At 39.2% G+C, this 15,990-nt stretch overlaps 1 protein-coding gene across 1 annotated transcript in view; it reads left to right on the top strand.

Moving 5' to 3' along the window:
- Positions 1 to 15,990, top strand: part of LOC136881296 (uncharacterized) — a 66,936-nt gene that overhangs the window by 35,108 nt on the left and 15,838 nt on the right. The window contains exon 3 of the mRNA XM_068229124.1: positions 152 to 239. Within this exon, the coding sequence (XP_068085225.1) occupies positions 152 to 239 (88 nt within the window). The remainder of the gene's footprint in view (positions 1 to 151; positions 240 to 15,990) is intronic.

Here is a 15,990-nt window from a genome sequence, read left to right as displayed (position 1 = left end):
AGAACGTCAAAGTGGGAGATTAGAAGGGTTGTATGCATAATCTTCTCTCAAAGTAATGATCATGATGTACTTTGGTAGTAAAGTATTGTTGGTTTTAAAGGCACTTCAATTGCGAGACGTACGTTGATAACCTAGTCCGTGATTGTTCCAGGTGGGTGCAGCGAATAGTCAGCGCGTAGTCAAAGTGGTAGTATCTCAGCGTGAAGAGTCCAGCCCAGAAAACTTGCAGTTTACCACAGGTAGGTGTAAAGACGGAATTTGTCCTTAATTATTTAACAACATCACTATCGTGTTAAATACTGTTTATTGTATAGAAAATCGGTTTATGTAGATGATTATGACTTATTTTCTCAAATAAAATTTCGGGAGACTATTAGCCGTATGTTAACTACGTTATGCAAATTTGATCGTTCATGGTTATACAGTATCGGTCCTAAAATTAATTTCCTTAAATATTACATTCATGTAGTAGTTCTCAAATGAGGGCCTCAAATTAGTGACGAGACCCAATCTGAGTTTCCGCTTTCACGTGTCTGGTTCTACACTTTTATCTCTTCTATGCGATTCCCACTGGGAAACTTTCGCCCTCTTCCGAACTCGACGGGTGGCAGAATACCTGTACCTGGCAGGGGATCCCATAGGTGCTCTCATTTGAGAATCCGCGGAATCTGCACCCGTACGAAGATAATTTCACCCTGACGGTGAACTCAAATGTAGGGTGCACGATACTCACCTCGAAGGGGTGGCGGTTTATCTGGATGACCGGATGTGGCAGTTGCAGAAAGGAGATCAATGACGGGCTTGTAAGTTAAATAAACATCTCTCATTGGCATACGTGGGAAGATTTATTGCTAATTGGAGAAATAATTTGTCAAGCTATTATTTACAACGAAAATGGATTAATAACTCCGAAAGAATACCAGGGAATATACTATGAATAACGTAGCCATGCCGTATATTATTTTCTTATCACAGATCAATTAAACAAAGATACCGCCGTGGTAAAGACTTCATGAAAAATGAGTATCTACTATCAAATTACGTAGCTGCACTGTAGTATAGTTAAGGTTAGGGACACATAAACATAATGACCATCGTCATCATCATGTGGAGTAATTTCCAACCGCAGGCTTGGTCTGCTTGGAACATAAGCCTTTCTATCGCTCTCTGCCCATCCACCACTTCTCTTCTGTCACTGTCGTCCAGTTTTCTCCTCTTGCCTCGATGCTCTTCTTGACACCTTTCAGCCATCTGTCCCTCGGTCTTCATCTAGGTCTCCTTTCCTTCAACTCCGTTTCTAACATCTATCTCAGTATCATTTCTTCTCCCACTCCCTTAACATGTCCATACCACTGCAGCCTTGATTTTTCTATCTTTTTCTGTTGGGGTACCTCACCATTTCCCGCACTCTCTCATTTCTTACTCTGTCCATTCTTGTTAAACCTACTCGAAACCTTGGAAACTTCTTTTCTACTGCTTGTATTCTACTTTTATCCCTCTCCTTCATCACCCATGTTTTTGATCCATACGTCAAAACTGGCACAAAATACGTCTTGTGTGGTGCAGACCTGTACCATATCAATCCTCCCCCACTCTTAAAGAATCCATATGCACTGCCTTCATTCTTCTCTCCCCAGTGGTCTGTACTACCTTCTGTATTATATCATAAATCACCATTATAAATAGTAGAGTTGAGAGGGAACTTCCTTGCTTTACACCATTTGTTAAACCATCCAGTTTTTTCGGTTCCGACTTTAAGGCCGCGTTCACACTAAGACGATATAAGATAAGTGATATATCGTAAGCGGTATACGATATGCGACACGCACAGACAGATACTTGAAATCTAAAGGGAGGCGATAAAAAAAGGTTCACAGCTGCGCGATTGCACAACATATCGCAAGTGACACATCTCTCGAAGTTCAGCTTGCTAGTCTCTTCAGCGATTAGTATCGTACGATATTTCGAGCTGTGAACCTGACGGGAAGAAGAGAAGACAATTCTGTAATACCTTTCATTAATTTAGTGGAACTGATTGGTACAATTTGTAAAAAAATTATCAAATTAAAACTGCTAAATTTTATTAATACTGCTTTTTATATTCATATCTACTTACCTTATAGCAATCAGAAGTTTTTTATCTGAAGAAATGGCCTTCCTGAAGGGTGTATCTTTTTTTTCAAGGGTTCGTGACACTAGGCTTTTCAGAAAATGAAAGTTTTCAGAATTCATTGGATAAAACGCCCTGAATTTCGATTCATGTTGAGACAGCTTTCGAGAAACAACAGCCGAGCTATGGTGCAGGTAGGTAAGATTGTAGGGATGTACCCAGTATTTCCGTTCTCTTCTCATCCTACGCCTGAACCAGTACGTCACTAGAACGTTTAAACTCATATTTGTAACTGATGTAAGGGAGAATTGTGTTCCCACCAAATTTTTATAGCCCATCTTATATCGCCTTAGTGTGAACGGCGCCTAACACAGCTTTCACTTCCATCATACAATTTTTCACTCTTGTCACTGTCTGCTCATTACCGGATGAGTTGGCTGTGCGGTTAGGAGCGCACATCTGTGAGCTTGCATCCGGGAGATGGTGGGTTCAAATCCCTCTGTCGGCAGCCCTGAAGATGGTTTCCCGTGGTTTCCCATTTTCACACCAGGAAAATGCTGCGGCTGTACCTTAATTAAGGCCACGGCCGCTTCCTTCCCACTCCTAGCTCTTTCCTATCCCATAGTCGCCATAAGACCTGTTTGTGTCGGTGCGACCTAAAGCCACTAGTAAAAAAAAGAGCTATCTGCTCATTTATTGCTTTTACACTCAACGCTTCCCATATCTTGTTTCTACGGACACTGCAATATTATGCCTTCTCCATGTCCACAAAGGCCCTCACCAAATCTTCCCCATACTCATAGTGCCGTTCTTGTAGCTGCCTCACTGTGAATATGAGGTCAATAGTTGACCTTTCTTTTCTACAGCCATACTGTTTTTCTCCGAATTCTTTTTCCACTGACTTTGTTATTCGCTTTTCCAGTACTTTTTGGAATATCTTGGCACAGTGACATATCAGGGTTATACCACGATAGTTGTGATATTTTCTTCTGTCTCCTTTCTTAAATATGGGTACTATTACACCCTTCCTCCAACCTTCTAGTACTTTTCTTTTTAATTCCATACTACCCGCATCATCCCGTATAGCCACTGTGTACCTACTTCCCTGGCAGCCTTATCATCATCACACTTAACTCATCCATTCGTGGTGTTTTCTCCAGTTTCATCCTCTTCACAGCTTACTCCACTTCTACCCAGCTTAACTCCTCTATTTTCTCCCACAACTGTCATCAGTTTCTTCTTCAATATTATCTTCTTCATTCAGGAGGTCCTCAAAGTATTCCTTCCAGATTAATTTAATTTCATCCTTCTTCTCCACTGGGTTACCATTTTTATCATCTATTCCGTCCACTTCACTCTGCCTACTCCTCCTTTTATTTCTCACCATTCCATACAATATTTTTCGTTCTCCCGTGCTATCTTCCTCCAGCATCTGTGTCCACTTCTCCATCCACTTCCTGTTCTGTTCTGTAACCACTTTTTTTTAGATTCCATCCGTTTGTTCGTATAGTCTTCGGCCCCAGGGGCTCTGAACTTTGGAGCGTGGGTTGTCGACCACGGGGTCCTTAGCTGAGTCCTGGCATTGCTTCCAATTACTTGTGCCAGGCTCTTCACTTTCATCTATACTATCCGACCTCTCTTGGTCAACACTTGTTCTTTTACGAACCTGACGCTATTAGGTTTGCGAGGGCTAGGGAGTCTTTCATTTTCACGCCCTTCGTGGCCCTTGTCTTCCTTCCTACAACAGTCGGACAACATCCCCAAATTGTCCACACTGCCAGCATCAAAGGTACTGTCCTGACAAGAAGTAAGGGCAGAAACAAACAAGTGGAAGCGAACGTCACCTTTAAAAAACACAACACAAGAAAAACAGAAATACTTACCCTAAACTGAGCAGGTGACGACAAATCGTGAAAATAAATAAATAAATAAATAAATAAATAAATAAATAAATAAATGCGCCACTGTATGGAATTTTAAGCAATCTACAAGAAAGACAACACCAAGTCTCTCTTTTTTTTTAACAAAATCAGGCAAGTTTTAATCTATATATACAGGGTGGCCCACTTAAACGTTTCACCGCAGATATATCTGGAACAACAAGAGATATTGAAAAATGACTTTCATGGGCATGAAGGCAAGGAAGGGACTAATTACAGTAAATACTATGAGCCAGTCTAAAACGTAGGAAAATAGTATTTTCAACATCAACTTACGTTTTTCTAAATGGACACCCTGTATTATTTCGTAAGCAATCGTTAACATGAAAAATCATATAAGTAATGGCGTTTGTTTCATCGCAATAGGTCAATTATATCCCGAGATATTGCAACGTGGAGTTGACGCTTGAGATAAACGAAACTCGCAGCAGTTGCACATCCCAAGATTCCAGCACGAATCTCAGGTCCTCTTACGATATGATTGCCGTACTACAATGCGACAGGCGCTATACTTAATGCTATTTGCACTGCTCTCAAGAGGGATGAAAATAAGAGAATTTCGTTACAGTAACTCTGCTGTACGAATTATGTACATTCTGAAGTAGTACAGTACAAAGTACTGCAATGTACTGTGTAGGTACATAAAACACGCAAGAGAGAAACCGTTATTTACATATCCTTTGCTGTGGCACGAAACCCTTCTCTTATTTTCATCCCTCTTGATAACAGTGCAAATAGCATTAAGTACAGTGCCTGTCGCATCGTAGTACGGCAATCATATCGTGAGTAAGAGGACCGTGAGGTTCGCGCTTGACTCTCGGGATGTGCAACTGCTGCGCGTTTCGTTTATCTCAAGCGTCAACTTCACGTTGCAATATCTCGGGATGTAATTGACCTATTGCGATGAAACAAACACCATTACTCATGTGATTTTTCATGTTAACGATTGCGCACGAAATAATACAGGGTGTCCATTTAAGAAAACGTAAGTTGATGTTGAAAATACTATTTTCCTACGTTTTTGACTGGCTCATAGTATTTACTTTAATTAGCCCCTTCCCTGCCTTCATGCCTGCGAAAGTCATTTTTCAATATATCTTGTAGTTCCAGATATATCTGCAGTGAAAGGTTTAAGTGGGCCATCCTTTATAAAATAAAAGTTTTGTCTGTACATTGCTCAGAATTTCAAAAGGATGGTATTTCTGTATCAGTCGTGTCCACGGTAACAAGGAAATGCATTTTTTAATTTTCCGTAATGTCTGCCTGTCTGTCTGTCTGTCTGTCTGTCTGTCTGTCTGTCTGTCTGTCTGTCTGTCTGTCTGTCTGTCTGTCTGTCTGTCTGTCTGTCTGTCTGTCTGTCTGTCTGTCTGTCTGTCTGTCTGTCTGTCTGTCTGTCTGTCTGTCTGTACACCAACACGAGAAAACGGCTCAAGAGAATTTAATGAAAATCGGCATACAAAGTTGGGAAACAAGTCGCTATAATCTAGCCTATAAATAATTTTATTCACACAGAGTGAAATGGTAGTTTAAGGGAAGCCCTAACATTTAATTCTCAAATATTTATGTTATTAGTGGTCGTATCTTAATGAAAACCGGCAGCAAAGCCGGGGAATAAGTCGCCACAATCTATGCTATAAATAATAATTGTATTCACGTTGAGAAAATGGTAGTTTAGGGGGAGGCCTAAAATTTAATTCTCAAATGTTTATGTTATTAGTGATCCTATCTTAATGAAAATCGGTATGAAAAGTCGGCAAATAAGTCGCTATAATCTAGGCCGTAAATAATTTTATTCACGCTGAGTGAAATGGCAGCTTAGGGGAAGGACAAAAATTTAATTCTCTAATATTTATATAATTAGTGTTTGTATCGATAAATACTACATACGGTAACTAAAGTTATATAATATTACATTTCCGATCATTTATGTCTTATAAATTGTTACCGTACCGACTATGATCACAGGGCCCCAGGGGCTCTGATCTTTGGAGCGTGGGTTGGCGACCACGGGGCCCTTAGTTGAGTTCTGGCATTGTTTCCACTTACTTGTGGCAGGCTCCTCATTTTCATCTATCCTATCCAACCTCTCTTGGTCAACTCTTGTTCTTTTCAGACCCCGACGCTGTTAGGTTTGCGAGGGCTAGGGAGTCTTTCATTTTCACGCCCTTCGTGGCCCTTGTCTTCCTTTGGCCGATATCTTCATATTTCGAAGTATCGGATCTCTTCCATTTTTCCCTCTGATTAGTGTTATATAGAGGATGGTTGCCTATTTGTACTTCCTCTTAAAATAATAATCACCACCACCAATAGGAATAGATGATATTAAATGTCACTACGTGCAAAAAATTACAATCTCACCCCGGTAAATGAAAGGCATTTTACTGAGAACCAAACATGTGAAATTCCATCTCACCCGAATCATATCTCTACCATGGAAACACCACGATCAAAATGTGATAGATGTCACTTCTATGAATGAAGGACAGGTAAAAGGTTGTGTACTAAAGATTAATATATACTTAACCTTTGCTCGTTGTGCGCAGTTATAATTTCATTCCTTCATACACGTCACTTCCCATACTCAGTGGAAGGATTTCCTGAAAGTGATCCATTCACTTGAAGATAGTTTTTGTCACCAGTTTTAATGGTCATAAATGCATTGTTCTTTGTAACCTATATCTGGTGCCATTTTCAGTCTTTAAAGGTTCTCATTTTCTCAGTATCTTCCCCCTGTGGGTGGGGCGGTAGAATAACACCCACGGTATCCCCTGTCTGTCGTAAGAGGCGACTGAAAGAGGCCTCAGGGGCTCTGAACTTTGGAGCGTGTGTTGGCGACCACGGGTCACTTAGCTGAGTCCTGGCATTGCTTCCACTTTCTTGTACCAGACTCTTCACTTTCATCTATCCTATCTGACCTCTCTTGGTCAACTCATGTTATTTTCCGACCCCGACGCTGTTAGGTTTGCATGGGCTAGGGAGTCTTTCATTTTCACGCCCTTCGTGGCCCTTGTCTTCCTTTGGCCGATATCTTCATTTTTCGAAGTGTCGGATCCCTTCCATTTTCCCCTCTGATTAGTGTTATATAGAGGATGATTGCCTAGTTGTACTTCCTCTTAAAACAATGATCATCACCACCACCAACCACTTTCTCAGTATCTCTTTGGAAGGCAATGTCAGGATATAGGCCCTCAGTTTGAACTCAGGCCGATAGATATAGCTGTCATCTTGTTGAATATGAGACAAGCACTTCACTGAAAGGAACGCATTTTTCTTTAAAATTTACAACAGTCGTGGTTGTGAGAGGTTCACTGTATTTTTCTTGTAAAGAAGATATAACAGTCTATAACTGGTACTAATATCAGCTATTGCAACTTTCTCATTTTCTCAATATCACTGTGAATGACAGACAGAATAGCGACTTAATATATATATATATATATATATATATATATATATACTAGCAAGATACCCGTGCTTCGCTACGGTATTATACTGAAATTTATAATTAAATGCTTAACGTTTTATATATAATCCTCCGAAATTCGCGATCTGACTCGTTTTCTGAGAGAATCCGCCAAAATTCGCGATCTGACTTGTTTTCTGGGAGATTACGGCAAAGTTCCTCATATTTTTCAATCTTTTTTCCAGCAATCAATTTCGTAATTCGCGAGGTAGGTACAGGTATTCCACGCGGTCAGTTCGGTCTCTACATCTTTGACAACTTTTCCTATAAGCATTTTTAGTATGGATCAAATCCTGAAGGAGATCCGGCGTAGTGTCGTCTTGGGTGCCTTGGCGGTACTGAACCCGCGGCTTGACTGTATTCGTAGTCATTACCAGGCCAGGACCCGTTTCCAGCGCGGTCCGTACAATTTGACGACGGTCCAGAACATAATTATTATTATTATTATTATTATTATTATTATTATTATTATTTTATTGCTATTATTATTATTATTATTATTATTATTATTATTATTATTATTATTATTATTATTATTATTAGATGTTCTGGACCCCACCGCAAGATGCAAGACCGCTACTTGGCAGTAAATTACATCTGCTGCCATTGTCATTGTTGACAATGTGACCAGCACTATTGTCGCGGGAAGTCAATTGTGCGGGATTTCTGACGGTACGAATGACTGACTTCTGTGCATTATTGATCTTATTATAGAGGTGAACAATTGCACGGTCAATCTCATTCCTATCGTTTATTTCAAATTTGTTTAAATTTTTATTTATATGCCTGGAGAATCTACTAAGAACGTTCTCCGGAGCAAAAGATTGCTGTTGAAAACGAACCCAGGAAAGATTAAAAATGATCGATTTATGATCAGAATAAGTACATCGAAAATCTACAGCCTGTTTCCAGTCATTCGACAGGGTCAGGAATGGAATGAATAAAGCCCCATCTAGCGGCGACAATAGGAATTGTGCCGGGTGCCGAAGCACTCCTCTGGGGCAATGATCGATGAATGACAAATGAAATGAAATCTTGGACAGTGTTGCTGGAATGAATGATGACAGGAAAAATCGGAGTAAACGGAGGAAAACCTGTCCCGCCTCCGTTTTTTCCAGCACGAATGTCACATGGAGTGACCGGGATTTGAACCACGGACACCAGCTGTGAGAGGCCGGCGCGCTGCCGCCTGAGCAACGGAGGCTCCTTATAAGTACATTATGAACAGTGAAATCAATTGGTCTGACCTCCTTTTACACCCCACCGCCGTTAAGTTTATTAACAGCCAACCCCCACCCCCCAAAAAATTAAAGGAAGGCGTGTTTCTTTATGTTTAAAGGAGATTCCAAACACCAATGTTACCTTCAGTTTTGAGATATAAGTATCCCCATAAAAATAATTCTCTTTCTTTCACTTCCTTTCACACACCCCCCCCCCCGCAAGTGAATTATCCGGCAAACAATACTTGTTCCTTTAATAGTAAAGTATCTTCTAAATGCCAATCAGCACGACTCTAACTTCTTCACTTTTTTATTTATGTGTCCTCGTGAAAGGAATTCAACTCCTTTTCACTCCCGCCCCCCAAGATGGGTTCCCCCCAAAACGCGTTTTTCTTTGTTTTTAAAGGAGATCCAAATACCAATGGTCACGTCTGTAACAACTTTAGTTTTTATTAGATGTATGTATTCTCATACAATTAAGTCAATTAATTTTTCAATTCTTTCACCCCCCCGCCCCCCACTTCATTGGATTTTCCGAGAATACGTGTTTCTTTACATTTAAGGCAGATTCCAAATATCAAATTTCACGTCTGTAACATCTTAATTTTTGAGATATCAGTAGCCTAATTAAAAGAATTCAACACCATTTTCAGTCACTTTTACCCCCCCCCACGCTACCCCAAGTATTATTTCCGGAAACTAAAAATACACGTTTTTTAATTTTTAATAGAGATTAAAAAATACCATTTTTACTTCTGTAACGTGTTGAGTTTTTTGAGATACTGTAGAAATTCTCATTTTAGAATTTCACACATTTTTAGTTCCCCTTAAGTGGAATTTCCAAAACCAAATCACCTATGTTTCTTTACATTTACAGGAGATTCCAAAATACACACTTTTTACGTCTGTAACATTTTACGTTTCTCAGATATTCTGTATATATAGTCTTTCAAAAAATTCACCCCAATTTGTCACTCCTGTTTAACCGCCATTAATTGGATTTTCCAAAAACAAAAAATACGTGTTTCTTTATTTATAAAGGAGATCCCATATACAATTTTTCAGTTCTGTAATATCTTCCATTTCTGAGATATATGTATCCTCATTGAAGGCATTCAACACATTATTCACACTTTTACACCCCTCCTATTGGTATTTACGGAAAACAAAGAAAATGCGTGTTCCTTTATTTTTAAAGGAGATTCTAAATACCAGTTATTTACATCTGTAAACTGTTAAAGTTTTAAGATGTAGACACACTCATTTTAAAAATTCACCCCCCTTTTCACCCCCCATTATTTGGATTTTCCAAAAACGAAAAAATACCTGTTTCTTTATTTTTAAAGTAGATACCAAATACCAATTTTCTGGTCTGTAATATCTTCAGGTTCTGAAGTATAAGTAGCCTCATTAAAAGCATTCAACCCATTTTTCACCCTTTTCCACCCTTCCTATTGGGATTTTCTGAAAACAAAAAATACGTATTGCTTTATTTTTAAAGGAGATTCTAAATACCAATTTTTACATCTATAATCTTTAAAAGTTTTGAGATATAGATACACACATTTTAAAAATTCACCCCCTTTTCACCCCCCATTAATTGGATTTTCCAAAAACAAAAAATACGTATTTCTTTATTCTTAAAGGAGATCCCAAACACCAATTTTCAGGTCTGTAATATCTTCAGGTTCTGAAATATAAGTAGCCCTCATTAAAGGCATTCAACCACTTTTTCACCCTTTTCCACCCTTCCTATTGGGATTTCCGAAAACAAAAAGTACGTGTTTCTTTATTTTTAAAGGAGATTCTAAATACCAATTTTTACGTCTATAAACTTTAAAAGTTTTGAGATATAGATACACTCATTTTAAAAATTCACCCCCTTTTAACCCCCCATTAATTGGATTTTCCAATAACAAAAAATACGTGTTTCTTTATTTTAAAAGGAGATCCCAAAAACCAATTTTCAGGTCTGTAATATCTTCAGTTTCTGATATATAAGTATCCTCATTAAAGTCATTCAACCGCTTTTCACCCCTTTTCACCCCTCCTATTGGGATTTCCCGAAAACAAAAAAATACGTGTTTCTAATTTTTTATTGAAAATTCAAAATACCAATTTTTACATCTATACACTTTCAAAGTTTTGAGATATAGATGCACTCATTTTAAAATTTCACCCCCCTTTTCACCCTCCCATTAATTGGTTTTTCCAAAAACAAAAAATACGAGTTTCTTTATTTTTAAAAGAGATCAAAAGTACCAATTTTCAGGTCTGTAATATCTTCAGTTTCTGAGATAAAAGAACCGGAATCCTGATTAAAGGCATTCAACCAATTTTTCACCCTTTTCACCCCTCCTATTGGGATTTTCTGAAAACAAAAAAATACGTGTTTCCTTATTTTTAAAGAAGATTCTAAATACCAATTTTTATATGTGTAAACTTTTAAAATTTTGAGATATAGATACACTCATTTTAAAATTTCACCCCCTTTTTCACCCCCTTAGCGACGGAATATCCAAAAACCCTCTCTTAGCGAGCACCTACGTCTTAATATGAATGTATCCTCAAAATTTCATTCCTTTGTGATCAGTAGTTTTGGCTCGGCGATGATGAATCAGTCAGTCAGTCAGTCAGTCAGTCAGTCAGACAGTCAGTCAGGACAAGCTATTTTATATATATAGATATATACATTTAAAGACATAATTTATCCATTACATATCATGTACCTTTAGCCTCACTTTCATATCAATCATCTCTATGTTACGTTACGAAAACTGCATTGTTATAAACCACCAGCGTATTCAAGTTACAATCCTTGAAGACTTTGAAACTAACGCCGTTGGTACTCAGTGTACTTTGACGACTTTGACACATCCATTGATACATATTTGTCTCGTATGATCATAAATTAATACCTCTCCTGCGAACCATGTGACCTTGCCGCGGTGGGGAGGCTTGCGTGTCACAATGGTGCAGATAGCCGAGCCGCAGGTGCAACCATACCGGATGGGTATCTGTTGAGAGACAAGACTAAGGAATGGTAGGTAGGGGGTAGCACCCGTTCGCAAGTTGCAAGGGTGGCAGTCTAGATGATTGACTGATATGGCCTTGTAATAATACTCAACATGGCTTAGCTGTGTTGATACTGCTACACGGCTGAAAGCAACGGGAAACTACAGCAGTAACTAATTCCCGAGGACATGCAGCTCTATCTGTATGAATGATGGACTGATGATGGCTTCCTCCCGGGTAAAATATTCCGGAGGTAAACTAGTCCCCCATTCGGATCTCCGAGTGGGGACTACACGAGAGGGGGCGATCATCAGGAAGATGAATACTGACATTCTATGAGTCGGAAAGTGGAATGTTAGAAGTTTGAATCGTTGTGGTAGGCTAGAGAATCTGAAAAGGGGGATGGATAGGCTAAGTTAGATGTAGTTGGTATAAGTGAAGTACGTTGGCAAGAAGAACATGATTTTTGGACAGGCGACTACCGAATTATCAACACAAAATCTAACAGAGGAAGTGCAGGAGCTGATTTAATAATGCATAAGAAAATAGGGCAGCGGGTTAGCTACTACGATCAGCATAGTGAATGAATTATTGTCGTCAAGATAGACACCAAACCAATGCCCACCACAATAGTGCAGGTCTACATGCCTACTAGCTCAGCGGATGAAGAGGAAATCGAAAGAACATATGAAGAGATAGAAGATTGAATACAATATGTAAAAGGTGACGAGATTCTAATTGTGATGGGAGACTGGAATGCAGTGGTAGGCCAAGGAAGAGTGGGTAATACAGTAGAAGAATTCGGATTGGGACAAAGGAACGAACGAGGAAGGCGGCTGGTTGAATTCTGCACTGGTCATAATTTAGTCCTTGCCAGTACTTGGTTCAAACACCACAAACGACGGCTTTATACGTGGACGAGACCTGGAAACACTGGAAGGTATCAAATAGACTTCATTATGATTAGGCAGAGATTCAGAAACCAGGTGTTGGATTGCAAAACTTTCCCAGGAGCAGACATGGACTCTGACCACAACTTGTTGATCATGAAATGCCATCTGAAGCTGAAGAAACTGAAGAAAGGAAAGTCTGAAAAAAGATGGGATATAGACAAGTTGAAAAGAGCGTGAGGGATTGTTTCAAGGAACATGTTGCAAAAGAACTAAATGAAAAGGCTGAAGCAAACACAATAGAGGAGGAGTGGATAGTCATGGAAAATGAAGTCAGCAGGGGTGCTGAAGAAATGTTCGGAAGAAAGAAACGATCAACTAAGGATCAGTGGATAACTCAGGAGATACTAGACCTGATTGAAGAACGACGAAAATACAAGAATGCTAGAAATGAAGAGGGCAGAAAAGAATACAGGCGATTAAAGAATGAAGTGGATAGAAAGTGCAAGGTAGCTAAGGAAGACTGGCTGAAGGAGAAGTGCAAGGATGTCGAAGGTTGTATGGTCCCAGGAAAGGTAGATGCTGCATACACGAAAATCAAAGAAACCTTTGGAGAAAGGAAATCTAGGTGTATGAATATTAAGAGCTCAGATGGAAATCCACTTCTTGGGAAAGAAGACAAAGCAGAAAGATGGCAGGAACATATCCAACAATTGTATCAAGGTGAAGATGTATATAGTTTGGTTCTGGAACAAGAAGAGGTTGTTGATGCTGATGAAATGGGAGACCCAATTTTGAGGTCATAGTCTGACAGAGCTATGAGCGACCTAAATAGGAACAAGGCACATGGAATTGATTACATTTACTCTGAATTACTGACTGCCTTAGGAGAAACCAGCATGGCAAGGGTATTCCATTTATTGTGTAAGATGTACGAGACAGGAGGAGTCCCATCCGATTTTCGCCAGAATGTTGTTGTACCTATTCCCAAGAAAGCCAGTGCTGACAGGTGTTAAAAACTATCGCACCATTAGTTTATTATCTCATGCCTGCAGAATTTTAATACCTATTATTTACAGAAGAATGGAAAAACAAGTTGAACCTGAGTTGGGGGAAGATCAGTTTGACTTTAGAAGAAATATAGGAACATGTGAAGCAATCCTGATTTTACGTCTGATCTTAGAGGATCGAATCGAGAAGGACAAGTCCACGTACATGGCATTCGTAGATCTAGAAAAGGCATTCGATAATGTTGATTGAACCAAGCTATTTAAGATTCTGAAGTTGATCGGGATCAGATATCGAGAACGAAGAATTATCTACAATCTGTATAAAAATCAGTCTGCAGTGATAAGAATCGAGGGCTTTGGAAAAGAAGCAGCAATCCAGAAAGGAGTGAGGCAAGGCTGCAGTTTGTCCCCCCTCCTTTTCAATGTTTACATAGAACAGGCAGTAAAGGAAATCAAAGAGGAATTTGGAAAGGGATCACGATCCAAGGAGAGGAAAAAGAAAACCTTGAGATTTGCCGATGATATTTTTATTTTATCTGAGACTGAAGAAGATCTTGAGAAGCTGCTGAATGGCATGGACGAAGTCTTGGGTAAGGAGTACAAGATGAAAATAAATAAGTCCAAAACAAAAGTAATGGAGTGCAGTCAAACGAAGGCAGGTGATGCAGGAAATATTAAATTAGGAAATGAAGTCTTAAAGGAAGTAGATGAATATTGTTACTTGGGTAGTAAAATAACTAACGATGGCAGAAGTATGCAGGACATAAAATGCAGGTTAGCACAAGCAAGGAAAAGCTTTTTTAAGAAAAGAAATTTGCTCACTTCAAACATTGATATAGGGATTAGATGTTTTTGAAGACTTTCGTGTGGAGCGTGACATTGTATGGAAGTGAAACATGGACCATAACTAGCTCAGAAAGAAAGAGAATAGAAGCTTTTGAAATGTGGTGTTACAGAAGAATGCTGAAGATGAGACGGATAGATCGAATCACAAATGAAGAGATACTGAATCGAATTGGCGAGAGGAGATCGATTTGGCTAAATTTGACGAGAAGAAGAGATAGGATGATAGGACACATCTTAAGACATCCAGGACTTGTGCAGTTGGTTTTTGAAGGAAGTGTAGGTGGTAAGAACGGTAGGGGTAGACCAAGGTATGAATACGACAAGCAGATTAGAGCAGATGTAGGATGGAGTAGTTACGTAGAAATTTGCCGATGATATTTTTATTTTATCCGAGACTGAAGAAGATCTTCAGAAGCTGCTGAATGGCATGGACAAAGAGTCCGCTAGGTCTGGATAATGGTGTACGGAATTTTGTTTTTCTTACGAAGTTCAGAATTTCTTTAGGTACTGTCCCTCTAGCGCCAATCATAAGGTCAATGGTTAGCACAGGATAGAATGGCATGGAGAGCTGCATCAAACTAGTCTATGGACTGATGACTCAAACAAAAACACATTCACGAGAAAAATTGAGCCCCCATAAAGACGCACTTGAGGTTACCACAATAGCTGATTTGAATTGAATTACACACAACCCAATTGATTAGCTCTGAGGACAATATTGAAACCAACTGAATACGGTACACATTCAGAATATCTAGCCATAGTATTACGTATTCCGTATTCAAGTAATTATATTCTTAATTGAAGATACTATTTGTTTCTCCTCAAGTTACACAACTGCACAACAAGATCACAAAGGTAAAAAGAAGGAAATGGAGGAGTACACTAAGTTGATACATGTATTAATAAATAATTATAGAGATAGTCCATTTGACAGCTGCCCCTATTAGCGAATCGAAAGATCGGCCTCCTAATCAGTTCGTATGAATATTTATTTTATATATATTTGGATTAGGCAGGGCTTGAGTCATAACTCAAGAATAAAATGCCACCAATAGACAGATTGTCTCTTTCAGATTTTATTTGAAATGAATGAATTTTTCAACAAAGAGTCCGCTAGGTCTGGATAATGGTGTCCGGGATTTTGTTTTTCTTACGAAGTTCAGAATTTCCTTAGGTACTGTCCCTCTAGCGCCAATCATAAGGTCAATGACTTCCCATTTTGTAATTTCATACTTCTTTCCGACATTCTCAGTGCATGGTTCATATTTACGGCATTTTTTCCTCACACACTAATCGAGGCTGTTGTTCATTTTCCTCCAAAGTTACAGTGAGATCAATCACCATACCCGTACCTTTCGCCCGGTCAATGACAACAATATCAGCTCGTCTTGAGGATCCAGTTGTGGAAGGACATCCTACTTCTTCATAAATCTCCAAATGGTGTTGTTTGCGGAGGCTCCCACTTATCTTGATCCCCGTCTGCATGGGATCGG

This window comes from Anabrus simplex, chromosome 9 (genome assembly GCF_040414725.1).
Source record: "Anabrus simplex isolate iqAnaSimp1 chromosome 9, ASM4041472v1, whole genome shotgun sequence".
Taxonomy (NCBI): Eukaryota; Metazoa; Arthropoda; class Insecta; order Orthoptera; family Tettigoniidae; genus Anabrus; species Anabrus simplex.
Note: the sequence above shows the minus strand (reverse complement) of the source record. Positions and strands in the feature narration are given on the sequence as shown.